This window comes from Diuraphis noxia, unplaced genomic scaffold (assembly GCF_037042655.1).
Source record: "Diuraphis noxia isolate RWA-SAM2 unplaced genomic scaffold, SU_Dnox_SAM2 contig0005, whole genome shotgun sequence".
Lineage (NCBI taxonomy): Eukaryota > Metazoa > Arthropoda > Insecta > Hemiptera > Aphididae > Diuraphis > Diuraphis noxia.
The window spans coordinates 13,369,420-13,385,186 of record NW_028301715.1 but is presented as its reverse complement, the minus strand read 5'-3'; the positions used below and the strand labels follow the sequence as shown (position 1 = coordinate 13,385,186).

At 29.5% G+C, this 15,767-nt stretch overlaps 1 protein-coding gene and 1 long non-coding RNA gene across 2 annotated transcripts; both read right to left on the bottom strand.

The window, feature by feature from the left end:
- Positions 1-9,723: 9,723 nt before the first annotated feature.
- LOC149054934 (uncharacterized) lies at positions 9,724-13,361 on the bottom strand. The gene is made up of 2 exons (XR_016192082.1): positions 12,714-13,361; positions 9,724-10,332 (listed from the first exon to the last, which is right to left on the bottom strand). It is a non-coding gene; the product is annotated as an uncharacterized LOC149054934 (long non-coding RNA).
- On the bottom strand, positions 10,413-12,716 carry Rox8 (TIA1 cytotoxic granule associated RNA binding protein Rox8). The gene has a single exon (XM_015511027.2). It carries the CDS (start codon positions 12,608-12,610, stop codon positions 11,447-11,449), a length of 1,164 nt encoding a protein of 387 aa, XP_015366513.1. The 5' UTR covers positions 12,611-12,716; the 3' UTR covers positions 10,413-11,446.
- Positions 13,362-15,767: the final 2,406 nt, after the last annotated feature.

Genomic DNA, 15,767 nt, shown 5'->3' with positions numbered 1-15,767 from the left:
TTTTTCCGACTTTCCGGTTACCGTGCCAAAACGAAGACTCGCTTACTCGCGCCACCTTAAAAGTAGGTATCTACCAAAACCGTCGACCTTCCGGCTCCCACTTGGCACTAACACGAAACTCTTGTTCACTAATTGTTGTCGACAAAACAATACTATTATGTTTCATAATAATTGCGTTTCCGAGAAGTTATAAAAATACAAACGAAAACAATGGTGTAATGCATACCTACACACGATGAGACCAATTCATCCTATAAAATATAAACCACACTATATATAAAAAAAAAAAATAGGATAATGAAAATTCATAGTAAATAATATCATACCTATTCATGTATTTACATACCTATATCAATTGTGTTGTGGTGTGGTCTAAATCAGGGGGGCGTATTTAGATATCTATTTTTGGGGGGGTCTGTGGTATTTTCTCCAACTGAAATTCCCAATTCAGCCAATATGAGTTAGAAAATTTACATCTGATATGACAGAATAAGCAGACTTCATAAACAATTCCTGAATTTCGGGGGGGGGGGGGCTGAAGTCCCCTCAGCCACCCCCATAAATACGCCACTGGTCTAAATGTTATAAACATATTATAACATAGCACCATTGATTATAGACAATAGTATACTATATTACTATGGTAAAAAAAAAGTAATGAGAAACATTCAATGTTTATGATAATTTGCAAGATTCGTGGCTACATTCTGATCATCAGCATCATATGCAGTGATGATCGTAGTTCGCAGACTGTAAATTAAAAGAATTTCAGCGCATCGTTTGTTTTCTTTCTCTGACCCGTGCGCAACATCATGATAAATTTATGTGTTTAGCAGAACTAACCCAGTTTCGATACTTTTAATTATTACGAATTCACGAATAATAATATCTTAATTCTTGCTTATAATAGTATAGTGAATTTATTTGATATTAAACTTTGATCAAATAAAGTAAGAAACTAAGAACATTACCTGTGTCGGTTTTTTTTGAAACATTTAAATTTTTATACAATTCATAACCATTTTTAAATTGTAACAATTTAAGTTTGTAACTTAAATAAATATAAAAATATCATAAAATAACTAATGTGGGAATACTGCAGGAAATGTTCTTAACTTTTGAAGTTTGAAAATAGGCGAATTCACTCCAATATTAATTTATTAAAAGAAATAACACAGCTAGGATAGGTTCTGCTAAACGTAAATTTGCTACGTTGCGCGTCGGCCAGAGAGAGAAAACAAATAGGTAAGTATGCAAATCAGTACATTTACCCGAATCGCATAAACAGCGGTTGGGTGAAGTACAGATCAGTGGCGGCGTGATAGGGTGTTTCATGAGGCAATTGCCTCACGACCGATTAGGTGGTGGTACCTCCTTGAATGGATATTAAAATACACATATGGTCAAGTGGTCAACTAATACTATTTATACTAATTATATAATAATTAGGATGATTTGTACCTCACGGTTACTGGAAAGTGGAAATACACTATGTGTAGTGTGTACTATAACGTGGTATCGTGGTAACTGCACGAAACCGGAAACACTATAAAGTTGTATCGTTATTATTTTATTAATATATTATAAAATATAAGTTATGAAGCGTCTGTGTGATAATATTTAGGTGGTGGTGGTCGAGCATATATACTTGCCTCATGAAATAAAATAGTTCACGCCGCCACTGGTACAGATAATAATATGTGGCATGTGCGTGAAGTGTATGAAAATCAGAAAATCAACATAATATTTATTATTATGCTGCCGTTTAGTCACTAGACAAGTGTACACCTACCCGTGCCAGTGCAGTGGTCGTAATAACCGAGATTGTCCCAAGTGAAAGGTTTGAATATGGGTAATGGGTATATATACACTATATACTGTCTACATGTTTTAATAATGACGAAACGATTATGTATATACAGGCACACTGTTTTTAGTTGTATAACAATGTAGTATAATATTATATTATACCTAATACCTATAAGAATATATTAAGTAATTGGAAAAATCGGCCGGGTAGACAAACTGGGTCATCACTCGTCGAATTCACTTGTGTTCATACACATATCACATATTTAGGTACTTATATAATATACAGGGTGATTCATTAATCAAACAACACTCATTATTTAAAAAAGCATTGACTTTTTTCAAAATATTTTTTTACATAGTTTCAAGTTGTTCAAAAACCAACGTTTTTATTAAAAAATTACATTTTTAAATATTTTTTAAGTTTTTTACTTTTTTGAATGACAACAGTTTTAATTTCATATTCCAAAGCAGAATATTTTTCTAAGTATTTTGATTCATAAAAATCGAATTTAGGAGGAGTAGTTTATGAGTTATAAGTATTTAAAGTTTAGACAAGCAGAGTAATGGACAAACATTTTGCGGGGTAACCCCCGTACCACTCCACTCTGCCAATCTAAACTTTAAATACTTAAAACTCATAAACTACTAGCCCTAAATTCGATTTTTATGAATCAAAATACTTAGAAAAATATTCTGCTTTGGAATATGAAATTAAAACTCTATGTTGTCATTCAAAAAAGTAAAAAACTTAAAAAATATTTAAAAATATAATTTTTTAATATAAACGGTGGGTTTTTAACAACTTGAAACCATGTCAAAAAATATTTTGAGAAAAGTAAATATTTTTTTTAAATAATGAGTATTATTTGATAAATCAATCACACTGTATAATATTATTATTATTATATCAACATATTTAGTGACGATATATAATTAATATTTTAATATGTTTTATAATGAATCTGCAATACTTATACCGCATCTATACATATATCGGCTATATTATAATATAGCTGATATAATGTAATATGATAATATAATATAATACTATACCTACCTAAAGCACCATCGAACATTTCCCCGAGAGAGGGGTCCATCGTAAATATTTTTGTTTAAGAATGTCAGCGCACTATATTTATTTTTTCTCTCTGGCCCACGCTCAACGTAGCCAAAACGCATTTACGCAGAATCATTTTTTTTATGCTTTTATTATAGTAGTCTTAAAGTAAAATCACCCATTACAAAGAAGACGAAGAACAATATTTTTGAGGGAATGATATATCGATATTATAGGTATTTTGTTATTGATTGATTTTGTATTCGACTTTCAAAATAAACAAAAAAATGTTGTAAATATTTAAATTATGTTTAAATAGTTTTGAGATAATATTTAGACGAATCGATATGTCATCATTCCATCAAAAATAATATTCTATATCTTTTTTGTAATTGGCGATTTTACTAAACTTAAATACATAGAAAAATGATTCTGCGTAAATGCGTTTTGTTTATGTCGAGCGTGGGCTAAAGAGAAAAAACAAAAAGTGCACTGGCATTCTCTTAACAGGTAGAGATATTAAAATACGAATAATATTTAAATAAGTACCAAACAAAAATGTATTTATTATTTAGTAGCTAGGTACCGAATATTCCAAATGTCTACTTAATATAATATTATAGTTGATATTAAAAATTAGATACCTATTATTAAATATGATAGTATACCTATACACTCAACACACGAACGACAGATATCCATCCCAACCAGCTTCTACCACACTAGCAATATGCCTAGCTATATTTGAAGCATTGCATAACAGTTGCAATAGTGCAATACATATATATGTTATGTAGAAACGGTTTGCATAAGTATATATAACCTACTTGGCTACCAAGTGGCTAGTAACTATAGTATAAATTAGTTACACGACTATTACATAATATTATAACATATTAATATTGACCGTAATATTATATACATACCTATTAATTATTATTTGCATAATGCATTCACTAAATCTGTACATGTCATATGATATATGCCAGCGCCCATGGGCGCCATTAGGGGGGCTTGGGCCGACTAGCCACTTTAGTTTTATACTTTTGCCCATAGCCCTCCATGCAAGTTTTTTTACACATATTTGAATTTTAAATATTATTTATCAGGGTTTGTACCGATAATACAATGTTATACGCAGAACTTGCTAAAAAGCTAGAGGTTAAGAGAGAGCGAAGAAGACGAAATCAATTGTTTAAGGATAGAAGTTTGTTACGAAGATGAAGAGACCTGGTAAGAGGTTGATCTATAATAATGCCTATAGATGCTCTGCGCGGTTGGCATGATTTACTCATTTAAAGCAATATGTTAGGGCATATTCCCTTCCCAAGAGTGTAGATAGGTACAGTGTACAGATTTAGATTCGTTTATTCTCACACCCCACTCCTTATACCACTTATCGGGGAGGGATAGATGTTCTCGGATGTGAGAGGAAGCAACAGTTGGATCGTGACTATTGGCTATAGGTATAATAGTAAATCGACGGGAGTTTGTAATTTGCACCAAAATAAGGGTATGTAATTTGCACCACCATCAGGTAGTCAAAAATAGAATTTGTAATTTGCACTAAAATGATTATTTATTTATTCGATTTTGCCTCGGTATCTTCGTAGACGTCAAGACTAGATTGATACGAATGACAATAATAATTTTAATAATAATAATAATACGATTTTATAACATATAATTTTTTTAATTGGCCAACTTTTTTTTATATTCATAATTATACAATTTTATATAAACTTAGTACCTACTTACATCAATATGTGTATAAGCTCAGCTATTTTATAAATAAAAACTAAGCTAAATTTATATTAGGATATAAAAACTTATAAGTTTGTACTAGGTATCAAAATAATATCGAAAAAATAATCGATTTTAATTTTGGTACAAATTACAATTCCTATTTCTTACTACCTGAATATGGTGAAAATTACATATCTTTATTTTGGTGCAAATTACAAACGCATTTTTAAAAAAATGGTGCAAATTACACGTGTTGTAAATATTTTGGGTTAATTTTGGTGCAAATTGACTACAGCCAAATCGACAACATCAGCGGTGAGGCTAGTAGGTATAGTGTGGGTTGATCAGATATGAAAATATTAAATAGCAAAGGAATAGTGACTGCACCCTGGGGAACTCCTGCATTTATGGGTTTTGGTGAAGAAACTGATGAACCGTAACGTACCGATAAGAAACGATTTTCAAAGTAGGACTTAAGTATAAGATAATAACTAGATGGACAGCTGGATGAGTTTCAACTTGAATAGAAGCCCTGTGTGCCAGACTCGGTCAAACGCTTGTGAAACGTCTGATCTTCTCTAATATATAGTTGTATAATTATAATTGATAGATAAATTTATTTAGGCGTCTACTGCTGCACATCGGTCGCCTACATTTGTGGGTAGGTATCTTATGATTTACTATAGGTACCTACCATTGCTACCAATACAAATTGTGTAAAATAACTTTGGTATAACTTGATCAAATAAAATTAATAACTTGCAAGTTATGCCATTAAAATAAATAATAAATATTTTTAATGTTAGTAATATGAATAATTGTTAAAGTCTATACAATAATATTGAAATGTATTAAGTATCAGATATTAATTAAAAATGTTAAAAATAAATTATATGAGTAGCAGTAACAATACCTATCCCTAGCTAGAGCTGTCAAATTTTAAAATCACCAAACCGGGACATCACATAATTAAATAACTTTTTTTTTAGTAATAGTTAGTATAATTATACGGAAATAATAAATATCCGTTGTAACAAGACACTGACAATAATTGTATTTATAATATTAATTTTATATATACCATATACCTAAATAGGTACCTAATGGCTAATCGTATATATAGAGATACAATGAAAAATAAACCTGAAACCGTGTCGATAAAATTTAGATAACATAATGCGATAATCATAATATAATGATATTATGTACAATATTATTCCATGTTTTGTTATTAAATTATACAATGTTAAAAATATTTTCACTCGGCTTCCATTAACCGTGACATGCTGTTAAAACAGACTGTCCCGATCAAACTGGGACGAATGGCAAGCCCGGATTGGAGATAGCTTATCCCTAATCTGGCTGATTACCAAGTTGTTTAGTTGTATGACCTTTAGATTTTTTTCCTGTCATTATCACTTGGATACAAATATTTCATACACTCGTGTTGATTGCGTATCATGTCTTTTGGTGCACATGATATGACAGGTGGTTAAGGGGACATAAATATTATAAATGTCATAATCTGTTTGTTCAGACCCTCAAATACAATTTCTGTCAGTTGATCCATTGAAAACTTTGCTGCTTCAACAGGTTATTTAAATATTTATATCATTTTCATTCTTATTTATTGGAATGAATACAATATATATAGGCTATTATGAGTACACAATATAATAGTTATTACTTAGGAAAAACATAAAAATGTAGATTGATACAAAATAAATTACCATTTATAAATATCATAATATTATGTTTAAAACATATTGGTTTTCAAATTATAATCTTTTAATAATTTAATGTACTTTATGTACTTAAGAGGACGCTACACCACCATGTGTTCTCTTCCGTCTTACAACTTTACAAGTGCATAGCATACCAAATTTACGCTCATTAGATAACATTTAGCTCGGCAGCTCCACTAATTTAAAATTTAGAGTGAATTGACCTCTTAAAGGTAACATTATTTTCGAGGACTTCTCACAGGCTTTTATTATATTGTAATTTTAAAGCGAGTTTTGTGTATTTTGTATATCTTAAAATACTCATAAATTAAAATATAACAAAAAGCCTGCGAGAAGCCATCGAAAATAATGTTACCCTTAATTTTTTATAGGAGGTCACTCTATCATTCATTCTAAATTTTAAACTAACAGAGCTAAACGTGATATGCTGAGCGTAAAATTACAACACTTGCGGGTGTAGCGTCCTCTTAAGTTTCTACATGTGTAGGCATATAAAAAATGTACCTATAATAAATTTAAAATACTGTAGTACAAAACACAAATACATAACCATCAATTCTTAACTAATAACCTCTAGTTCTAATTTTTACTTTATAAATTGATAAATTAATAATTTGAGTTTTATAATCAACCAGTTTGATTTTAATTTGTCATTGAGAAATTTGAATCTATATTTTTCTAACAAGTTATTGTAACAATAATCAACTATTATGGGTTATTTTTAGGGGAATGGAATGAAATTATATGGTCCTTTTTCAGTTATATTCCCTTTCACAAACCACTGCAAAAAGTGTATTAATTAAAGAATGTAATAGGGAAACCTGACAAATGAAATAACTTTAGTTCTAATCAATATTTTTTCGTGTTAGATTCATTTACAGAAACTTGTGCTACATTTACTCAAATATTTCATATTTTTTATGTAAAGTTGATTCAGTTGAAAAAAAAACATTTAAAAATATTTCACGAGAATTTTTTAATACATATTATAATATAATATAATAGATAAGTAGTATAATTTATACTAGGTACTTGAATATTTCTCATAAAATTATTTCTTTTCAAATTAATGAATTACTTTAAAAAAATTATAAAAATAAACCACTTGACATATAAATGTTTTAACAACCAAAAGTTTTCAAAAAACTAGATTTACAATATTTTAAATTAACAAATAAATGATTACACTAGGTACTATATTATGTATACCACACAAGTCAATAAATTATAAAAAATATTTATTGGAAAAAGTTAGGTATATCATTTGTCAGGTGTTCTTGTTACACTTTGAAGAGGTAATTCATTGTTGAACGTTGTACAATACACATCAACATCATAATACAATTTATAAATATTCTAACTTAATAAAAACAAACAATAATATTATTCAATAGGTTAGGAGTTAATATACTATATTATATTTTATTTTTTAAGTTACCTAATATAAATCTATATTATATGTAAATTGACTGTTGAAGATTTTAGTCTATACTAGAATTAGTAGTAAAGTTCTATATACTGATAGAACGTCTCATCAAAATAAGTACTCAAAAAATTTCCTTTAAAAACACGTTTGTGCGTTCAAAGAATATGGGTTACTGAATGGTTTTATTGTAAAAGCACCTATGAACCAAATTGTAAAGGAAACACATATCTGGTTCCGTAAGAAACTAGATTTTTATTTTTAAATTTTAAGTCCTAAAAATAACTCTCAAAAAAGGTAAAAACACGGGCATGAATAAATATGAAATATTATACGAAATTTTAGACATAAAAAGTCGCACTTCTTACGAAACCAAATATTAACTTCCTCATAAATTTTGTTCGTAGGTGTTTTTACAATAAAACCACTCAGTAACCCGTATTCTTTGACCACGTTATTATGTTTTATAAGAAAACCCGTAGAAAATTACGGCCTGTCGCGACGACCGTCGGCGGGTATATAGTATTTGGCTAACAACGCTATCTCTTGAGAGTAGTATGTCTACACGATTCCGTGAGACGTCCTCTTTATAGGTTAGTTTATTATTTTATTTACTTTTAAAATAAATAAATAATGATAATTTCACTGTAGAAATAATCCAGAATCCTAAATATTCATGTTTTCGATATACGTTGTTTTTTTAGTATTTGATAATTAATAAAGTAATAAAGGCTACACAAATGACAAATGTAATACAAAACAATTTTTACTTTTTTTTTGGTATCACAATGTTTAACCGTAATATTATGATGGCTATTTGAACATTTTTTTCTCTAATTATAGTATGGTGTAAATGTGTAATAATGTAATATTAATTAATAAATTAATATTAATATTTATTAATTAATTAATAAATTAATATAAGGTTTAGGAATTTTAACTAATAATTACAACACTATCCTTTAGTGTCAGCATTTAATATTGAACCAGTTCAATAACATAAGATGTTACATATATATTAAAAAAACCAATTATTATTTAATAACCCATTTTAATTTTTAAATTACTTATTAAGAACAAGTATATACATTTTTAAACATTCAGCTAAAACAAAAATATATCAGTGTCAATTATTTATTGCTTGATTTGTATTAAATATTAATATTTTTCTTAAGATATTGTATAAATAACTTAATACTAACATACATATAGGAATAATTTTTATATTATTCTAATAGTTATAATTATGATAAAATAAATAGGTATAGGTTTATTTATTTTTAAATTGAATAATTTAAACAAAAATAATAATTAATTAAATAAATACCTAATTAAAAATAAAAATATGTCAAAATTTCAGTCAAGACCACATTTTAAACACACAAAATAATATGAAAATATAGAATTTAATAATTAAATATTCATAAATAATATAATAATAGCATAGTCTTATACTTTTAAAATAACATTATAACATTAATACATAGATAATGTCGAATTTACCTGTACTTACAATGTATTTAGATAATTTCCAATTCTGAATTTGGTTATAACTTTCTTCATCCGGACTAGGTATAATCTGTTAAATTGAATAACCAGATTATATTCATTTAACATTTTTTACTTGAGATAGATATATAATATTATAACCTATATTAAATAAAGAACTTATTCTATATTTAAATTTTTTGTTAAATGTATGGGCAACCTTGTATAGTATTATAAGTAACTAACAGGTAATTAAACTAATATTAATAAGATTAAATATCATATTAGGTACACCTAGTAAATCCTATATGCCAGGCTAGGTTAGCCTATATTAAATATGTTAAAACACAGACAGAGTCTAATTGAAAGCTTCAGACCAGTAGATGTAGGATCAAAAGATAAAATTACTTAATGTATTTTGGAAAATAACTTTCTATGAAAAAAACATAAAAATTCTTTCAAATGTTTTATTAGCAAAATACAAATCAGAATACTAATTAAATAAAAAGAAAAATATACCAATTACCTTTAATAAATGCCTCCACCAGTAGAAAGTAGCCTATACTAAGTAGCCATATAGTACTCTGTCTTAGTGCACACAGAAGTTTGAGTGAATAGTAGGGCATTTACTCTGAAACATTTGTTTCCCTTCAGTATGTCATAATATTTTGTTTTAAACAATATTATTATTAATTTCACTGACTAATATAGTATGTAATATCCAATTTGTAAAACTCCGATTGAAATAAATGTTCAGAATAACATTGTAATATGTGTTCTTCAATGACCAATAACCATACATTTTCTGAAAACAAATGGTTTTTCAAAACATGGTAGTCTGTAAACTAAACGATGTACTTATATAATAAAAATAGTGAAATGTTATTTTTTCAATACAACAGACAATAATCACAAAATGGATACAACATACTATAATACTCTACAAGAAAAAACTGAACGTAGGTACCTAATGGAACCCAACATTGATAAAAGCCAATCACTTGTATGGCATTTCTTTATTCTTCAGACGTTGTTCAGTGCAAAAACAAATATTATCCATCCTGAAAGCATTTATGAGTCAAAATACTTTGTTTCTTGCAAAAAATATGCAAAAGGATATTATTGAAAAACGATTTGAATATAAGACAGTGATAATTGATATAGTGTATTGATTATTATTAATATATAATGAATACACAGTAAATATTTTTATTAGACTTAAACATCTTTCCAGCCCTTTAGGGGTCACACAATAATGTAAAGTACAACTACAAATGAATCTCAGACACCTAATGAAATATGTCAATAATACACAATATTCAATATAATAACTATAATAGTATTGTAAAAAATTATTTTATATATTTAATTTATTTGTAAGTCACAGTTTCTTACAAAATGTTTTATGAATAATCAGTTTTAATTGTTTGTACCAGTATACAAAATACAAGAATACATTGTATTTTATATAATTTATGTCAACAAAGTGTTTTATATTCAGCTCAGACGCCTAATTCCAATTAAACATTAGGTTATTATTATAAGTTATTTTTTAACTAGGTATTATGATAACACAACAAATACATGAATAGTATATAGCATAATTATAATTATACAAAATTCGCAGTTGAGTTAACTGAAATGGTGAACGCACTCGGTTCTTCATAATTTTTACAACCTTACAATAGAAATAACATCTAAAATAATATAATATAATGTATGTCTAACATCCTATTAATAAAATGTCATACTGTAGTTATACTAGATGGAATTAACAATGTATTGTAATAATCTAATCTAGTATTCATATGTATGTATGTATGTATGTATGTACATATATAAATATATATATACATACATATATACATATTTAATATTGATATTGATTTACATAAAATATAAATTAAAAAATATATACACGCACATATATATAAATATATATATAGGTATATATTAATTATTAGACTGGGGGACAAAATTATATAAAAAATTTAACTTACAATGGGGCCATAAATGTGCTATAAATAATGGAACAGCGGGTTAAATTAAATTTATAATTTTTATTTTCATACATCTGTTTTCTAATATTTTAGTATTTTTTTAGATTTATATACAGAGCACAAATGAGAAAACTTATAAGATTTCAACATTTAAAGAAATCTATTTTATCAGTTGTCACTGACTTTGGTACTGCATTGAGTAAACTCCAGCTTGCATATTGGCTGGTGTTGACATCTGTTGTCCATTAGCAGCTTGTCCTGTTCCATTACCCATTTGATAAGCAGTGGCATTCGCCATCTGATATGGATATCCAGTATATTGACTGTATGCAGCGGCACCACCATAGCTGGCTTGCATACCCTGCACATATTGGCCTTGCATTTGAGCATAGGGGTACCAGTAATTCATTCCTTGATTATATGCCATATTATATGAGTATTGACCAGTAGTATCTGTACTTGCTGCGGCCTGCGCAGCTAGATTAGCTGCACTGTTTGGGTCACCCGACTCTTTACCCCAAAAACATTTAACGGGATGTCCGTTTATTTCTGTATTGTGTACAGCTTCAATGGCGGTTGTAGCCGCTTCTTTTGTTGAAAACTTAACAAATGCATAACCTTTATCTCGGAATGCTCGAATTTCAACAATTGTACCAAAGCGTGAAAACACCTGTTCAACTAGTTCTTCTGTCAAGCCTTCAACAATACCTCCACAGTATACAGTACAATTTGTTGGACTGGACTGATTATAGACATCATCAAATGTTACTGGTCGATAACCACTGTACTTGTTAGGGGTTCTAGGTGGAGGTGGTTTTCTTGTTGACCAATTTGTCCTGATGCTCCGACTACCCAGCCATTGACCATTCATTGAGTTTATAGCATTTTCAGCATCAGATTTTTTTACAAATGATACAAAAGCGTATCCTTTAGATTTTAAAGTCTGAGGGTCACGTACAATACGACAGTTGGAAATCTCTCCAAACGGAGCAAATGCTTCTTTTAAAGTATGTGTTTCAATTTCAGGGCTTAGATCCCCAACAAATATATGGTAATGGTTGCTTGTGTCAAGCTTAGGCTGATTGCCAGGTGTTGTGGCCCAATTGACTTTCATCTCTTTGTCTAAGAAGAGTCGACCATTCATTGCGGCTAGTGCTGTAGCCGCGCCCGAATGAGTGTCGAATTCAAGAAATGCATAAGGATCACTGCCTGGCTCACGTATTACTTTGCATGCATTTACTGGACCAATATTAGTGAACAATGCACATAGCAACTCTTCGGTGACTGATGGGTCTAAATTACCAACGTATAGCGTACGAGGATTGCTCTCGTCACTCATTTTAAACTCTTAATTAAATCGGTTTTTAATTTAATTTTAATAACAAAATAATACTTCGTACGTGTTTCAATAGCAAACGTATTTAAAGTGTTGGTTTACTCACAGACTGTTTAGTGTTTGTTGACGAAACAGACGACTCGTCTCGGAGCGGTTGCACAAACAATGGACGGGCGTATCGTTTTATCCGTTTCGGAAAAACCAAATTGAAACGTAGGCGATTCACCGAACGCCGGTAAGACTGTCGGCGGATAAAGTACGAATAAGATACTTAGACAACAAGCGAACGAAAAAATAATAATAATAATAATAATAATAATCAAAACACGATTCACTAACGCCTAACGAGATACACCATTTTTTTTTTCAGGAAAAAATATACGTAAAGCGAAAAAGTTCACGTAAATAATGAAAGGTTAAAAAAAATGTTCGTATCACCACTTTTTACAGTGCAGGCGAAATCGACGCGTCGTGTTGCCGGCACTGATTACCGGTGGACGACGACAAACCGGCCGCGTTTTCGTCCGTTGGTTATAACGATGGCGGGGACGAATGGTAGGAGGTGAGGGCCGAAATCGTTTAGCGGCAAGCCGTCGGCGAATTTCCACGAAGCGAGGACAGGTACGTTGTCCGCCTCGTCGTGAGACATTTCGGTTCTTCCGGCGTGGCGGCACTGTGACTGCCGCTGACGTAACGCTCAGTGACCGACCGTGTACACAACTGTACAAGTTGTACAACGTCTATGCAATAGCGCGCACAGTTAGTGTCGTTTTGCTTTTAAATATGGCGGTAAAGTACAAACGCAACCTCGCCGCTACCACAGAAGCCAAGACGTAATGACTTTGTCTCATGTGTACCTGTTTGGATGGTTGTTACTTGCTGTTGCCGTTGTTGGTTGTGTACTAGCCGGCAATGGCAACACGAACAACTTAATACTCACAACGATAAAATATTAATTGATTTATGTTTATTTTGCCACGCAAACTTATTACCGTGCTTTGTTGTTCTCGTTAATAATAATAATAATTGAAGTAAGTCATTGTCGTCGCCTTGTGGCTTGCTCGACTTTCGTGACGTGTTTGTTGCCGTTAAGCTTTTTTTAACTTTTATAACCTCACTGGAAACGATTCAACTTGGTACTTATTATATTTATTGTATTATTCATTCCGTTTTTGACTTGTTGCTTAGAATAATATGAACGACGAAGATAACCAAGTCGGAGTTCCAATGGCTATTTACTTCTTTCTTTTGAGATATTAAAAATAAACATTTTTTCTCTTCCACTACCATCAAATTTTCCTAATGGATCAAAATTCCGTTTCAAAAAAAAAAAAAAAAAATATAGGGAGATGGTGGATTACACATTTTTAGTAGAAATCTGTTCATCTCATACAACCATATAATAATATAGTATACAGTACCACTTCCAAAAAACGATTAAACTCGAAACAGAATTTTTTTAAAGGTTGTAAACGCAATGTTTGTTTTCCCTCTTAGACCCATGCATGCCTTAGGGAAAACCCATTCACGTAAAAACAAGGACTTACGATTTCTGAGAAATCTTACAGTAAAACAACCTAGCTAGGTGTGTAAACATTTTAGTGAATAATATTTTTGAAAGGTTGTCATAAACTATTATAAATTAATATTATACAATATGAAATATTCAACTAAATGCCTTTGCTGTCGATGTTTTTTTTTTCGAGATCAATAAAAAAAATATGAATTATTATTATGTTTCATAAAAGTAGCTTTTTATAAAAAAGTGTGGTAATACAATTATTTTCAAGTTATTTAGAATTTGGAAATATTTATTGTAGGAACGTTTTCAGTATCAACTTTGTTGTTCCTATAATATAAACAGCCGAGAGATTATTTGCGAGCACATGGGAATGGGAAATTGGAAATACAACATAATATGGTCAAATAGTTATCGCCACGTCGACGCATCATGATAATATTTTAATTAAAAACATATTATAAATTTATAAATGTATAATAGTTAATGATACAATTTAATTTAATATCATATTTGATTAATTAGGTAAAGTCTCATACCCTTATAAGTTGTAGGTATTATAGTAAAAGTAGTTAAACTATTTCAAGTTTTAATTGCCATTTGTCACACTTAACGACTTAACCTATACTTTGATCAAAATGTCATCAGTAACAAAAAAAGGTTATAGGAATAAAATAAACATCATGCAATTTTATATTGAAGAAAAACATTTAAAATTGGGTATTTACAAAAAAAAAAAAAATTAAAGCCGCGAGTTTCTAGCAAGTTGCAGAAGGTTAATAGTCGTGTACGTTGACGTATGTTTATTTTTCAAAACACACATTAATTCTGACACGTAATGCAATTTTTTGTAAATATGAATAGTTAGTACTTATACTGCAGTTTAAAAAATAATTACGGAGCACAGGAAAATAAGTATATAGGTACGAATAAATACATAATAATATAATAGTATTGCGTTAACGAGTGCGGTTACTTGTACACCATATTTTTGCGTGCAAACAAGTTCTTCCTAGTTCTGGGAATCTAATTGTAATTTGTAGCTAAGTATTGTACGCCGTTGAGGCACAATAGTAAAACTCATTTTTCAGTGCTCTTTTTCAATAATATTCTAGGTGTCTACCTATATTAATTGTCCATCAGCTATAATATTTTATATAGATAGATACCACATTACCACAATTACCAGCCATATGATTATAAATTATAATAATATCCATAGTAGTTACTCAATAATGTATAAAAAATAAAGATTAAGTCATGATATTTTTCTTAAGACCCTTATAACTATGTTAGTAACTAATATTTAACATATCAGACAAAGTTTAAAATAAACGAATAACCCTCTGCATGTTCCTAACAATAAAATATTTATAGGTACTGCGAATTTCTGATGATTAATTGAAAACATTTTTGAAGTTAGTTTAAACTAATTCAATTTACCAAAATAATAATAATTAATAATATAATATGATATAATTTTCAAGGGGAATTGATCAATAATCTTCATTACATTCTACGTTGTACCTACTTTTCAATAGTTTTGAATTATATTCATTGTTATTATTATTAATAACGATTTTCAGAAGAGTTGGCGAAATAGTCATGTTTAGCGCTGTCCTATACCTACAGGTCAAGCTT

Excerpts from the sequence above, each read along its gene's own strand:
- Rox8 (XM_015511027.2), bottom strand. The coding sequence starts at position 12,610 with ATGAGTGACGAGAGCAATCCTCGTACGCTATACGTTGGTAATTTAGAC.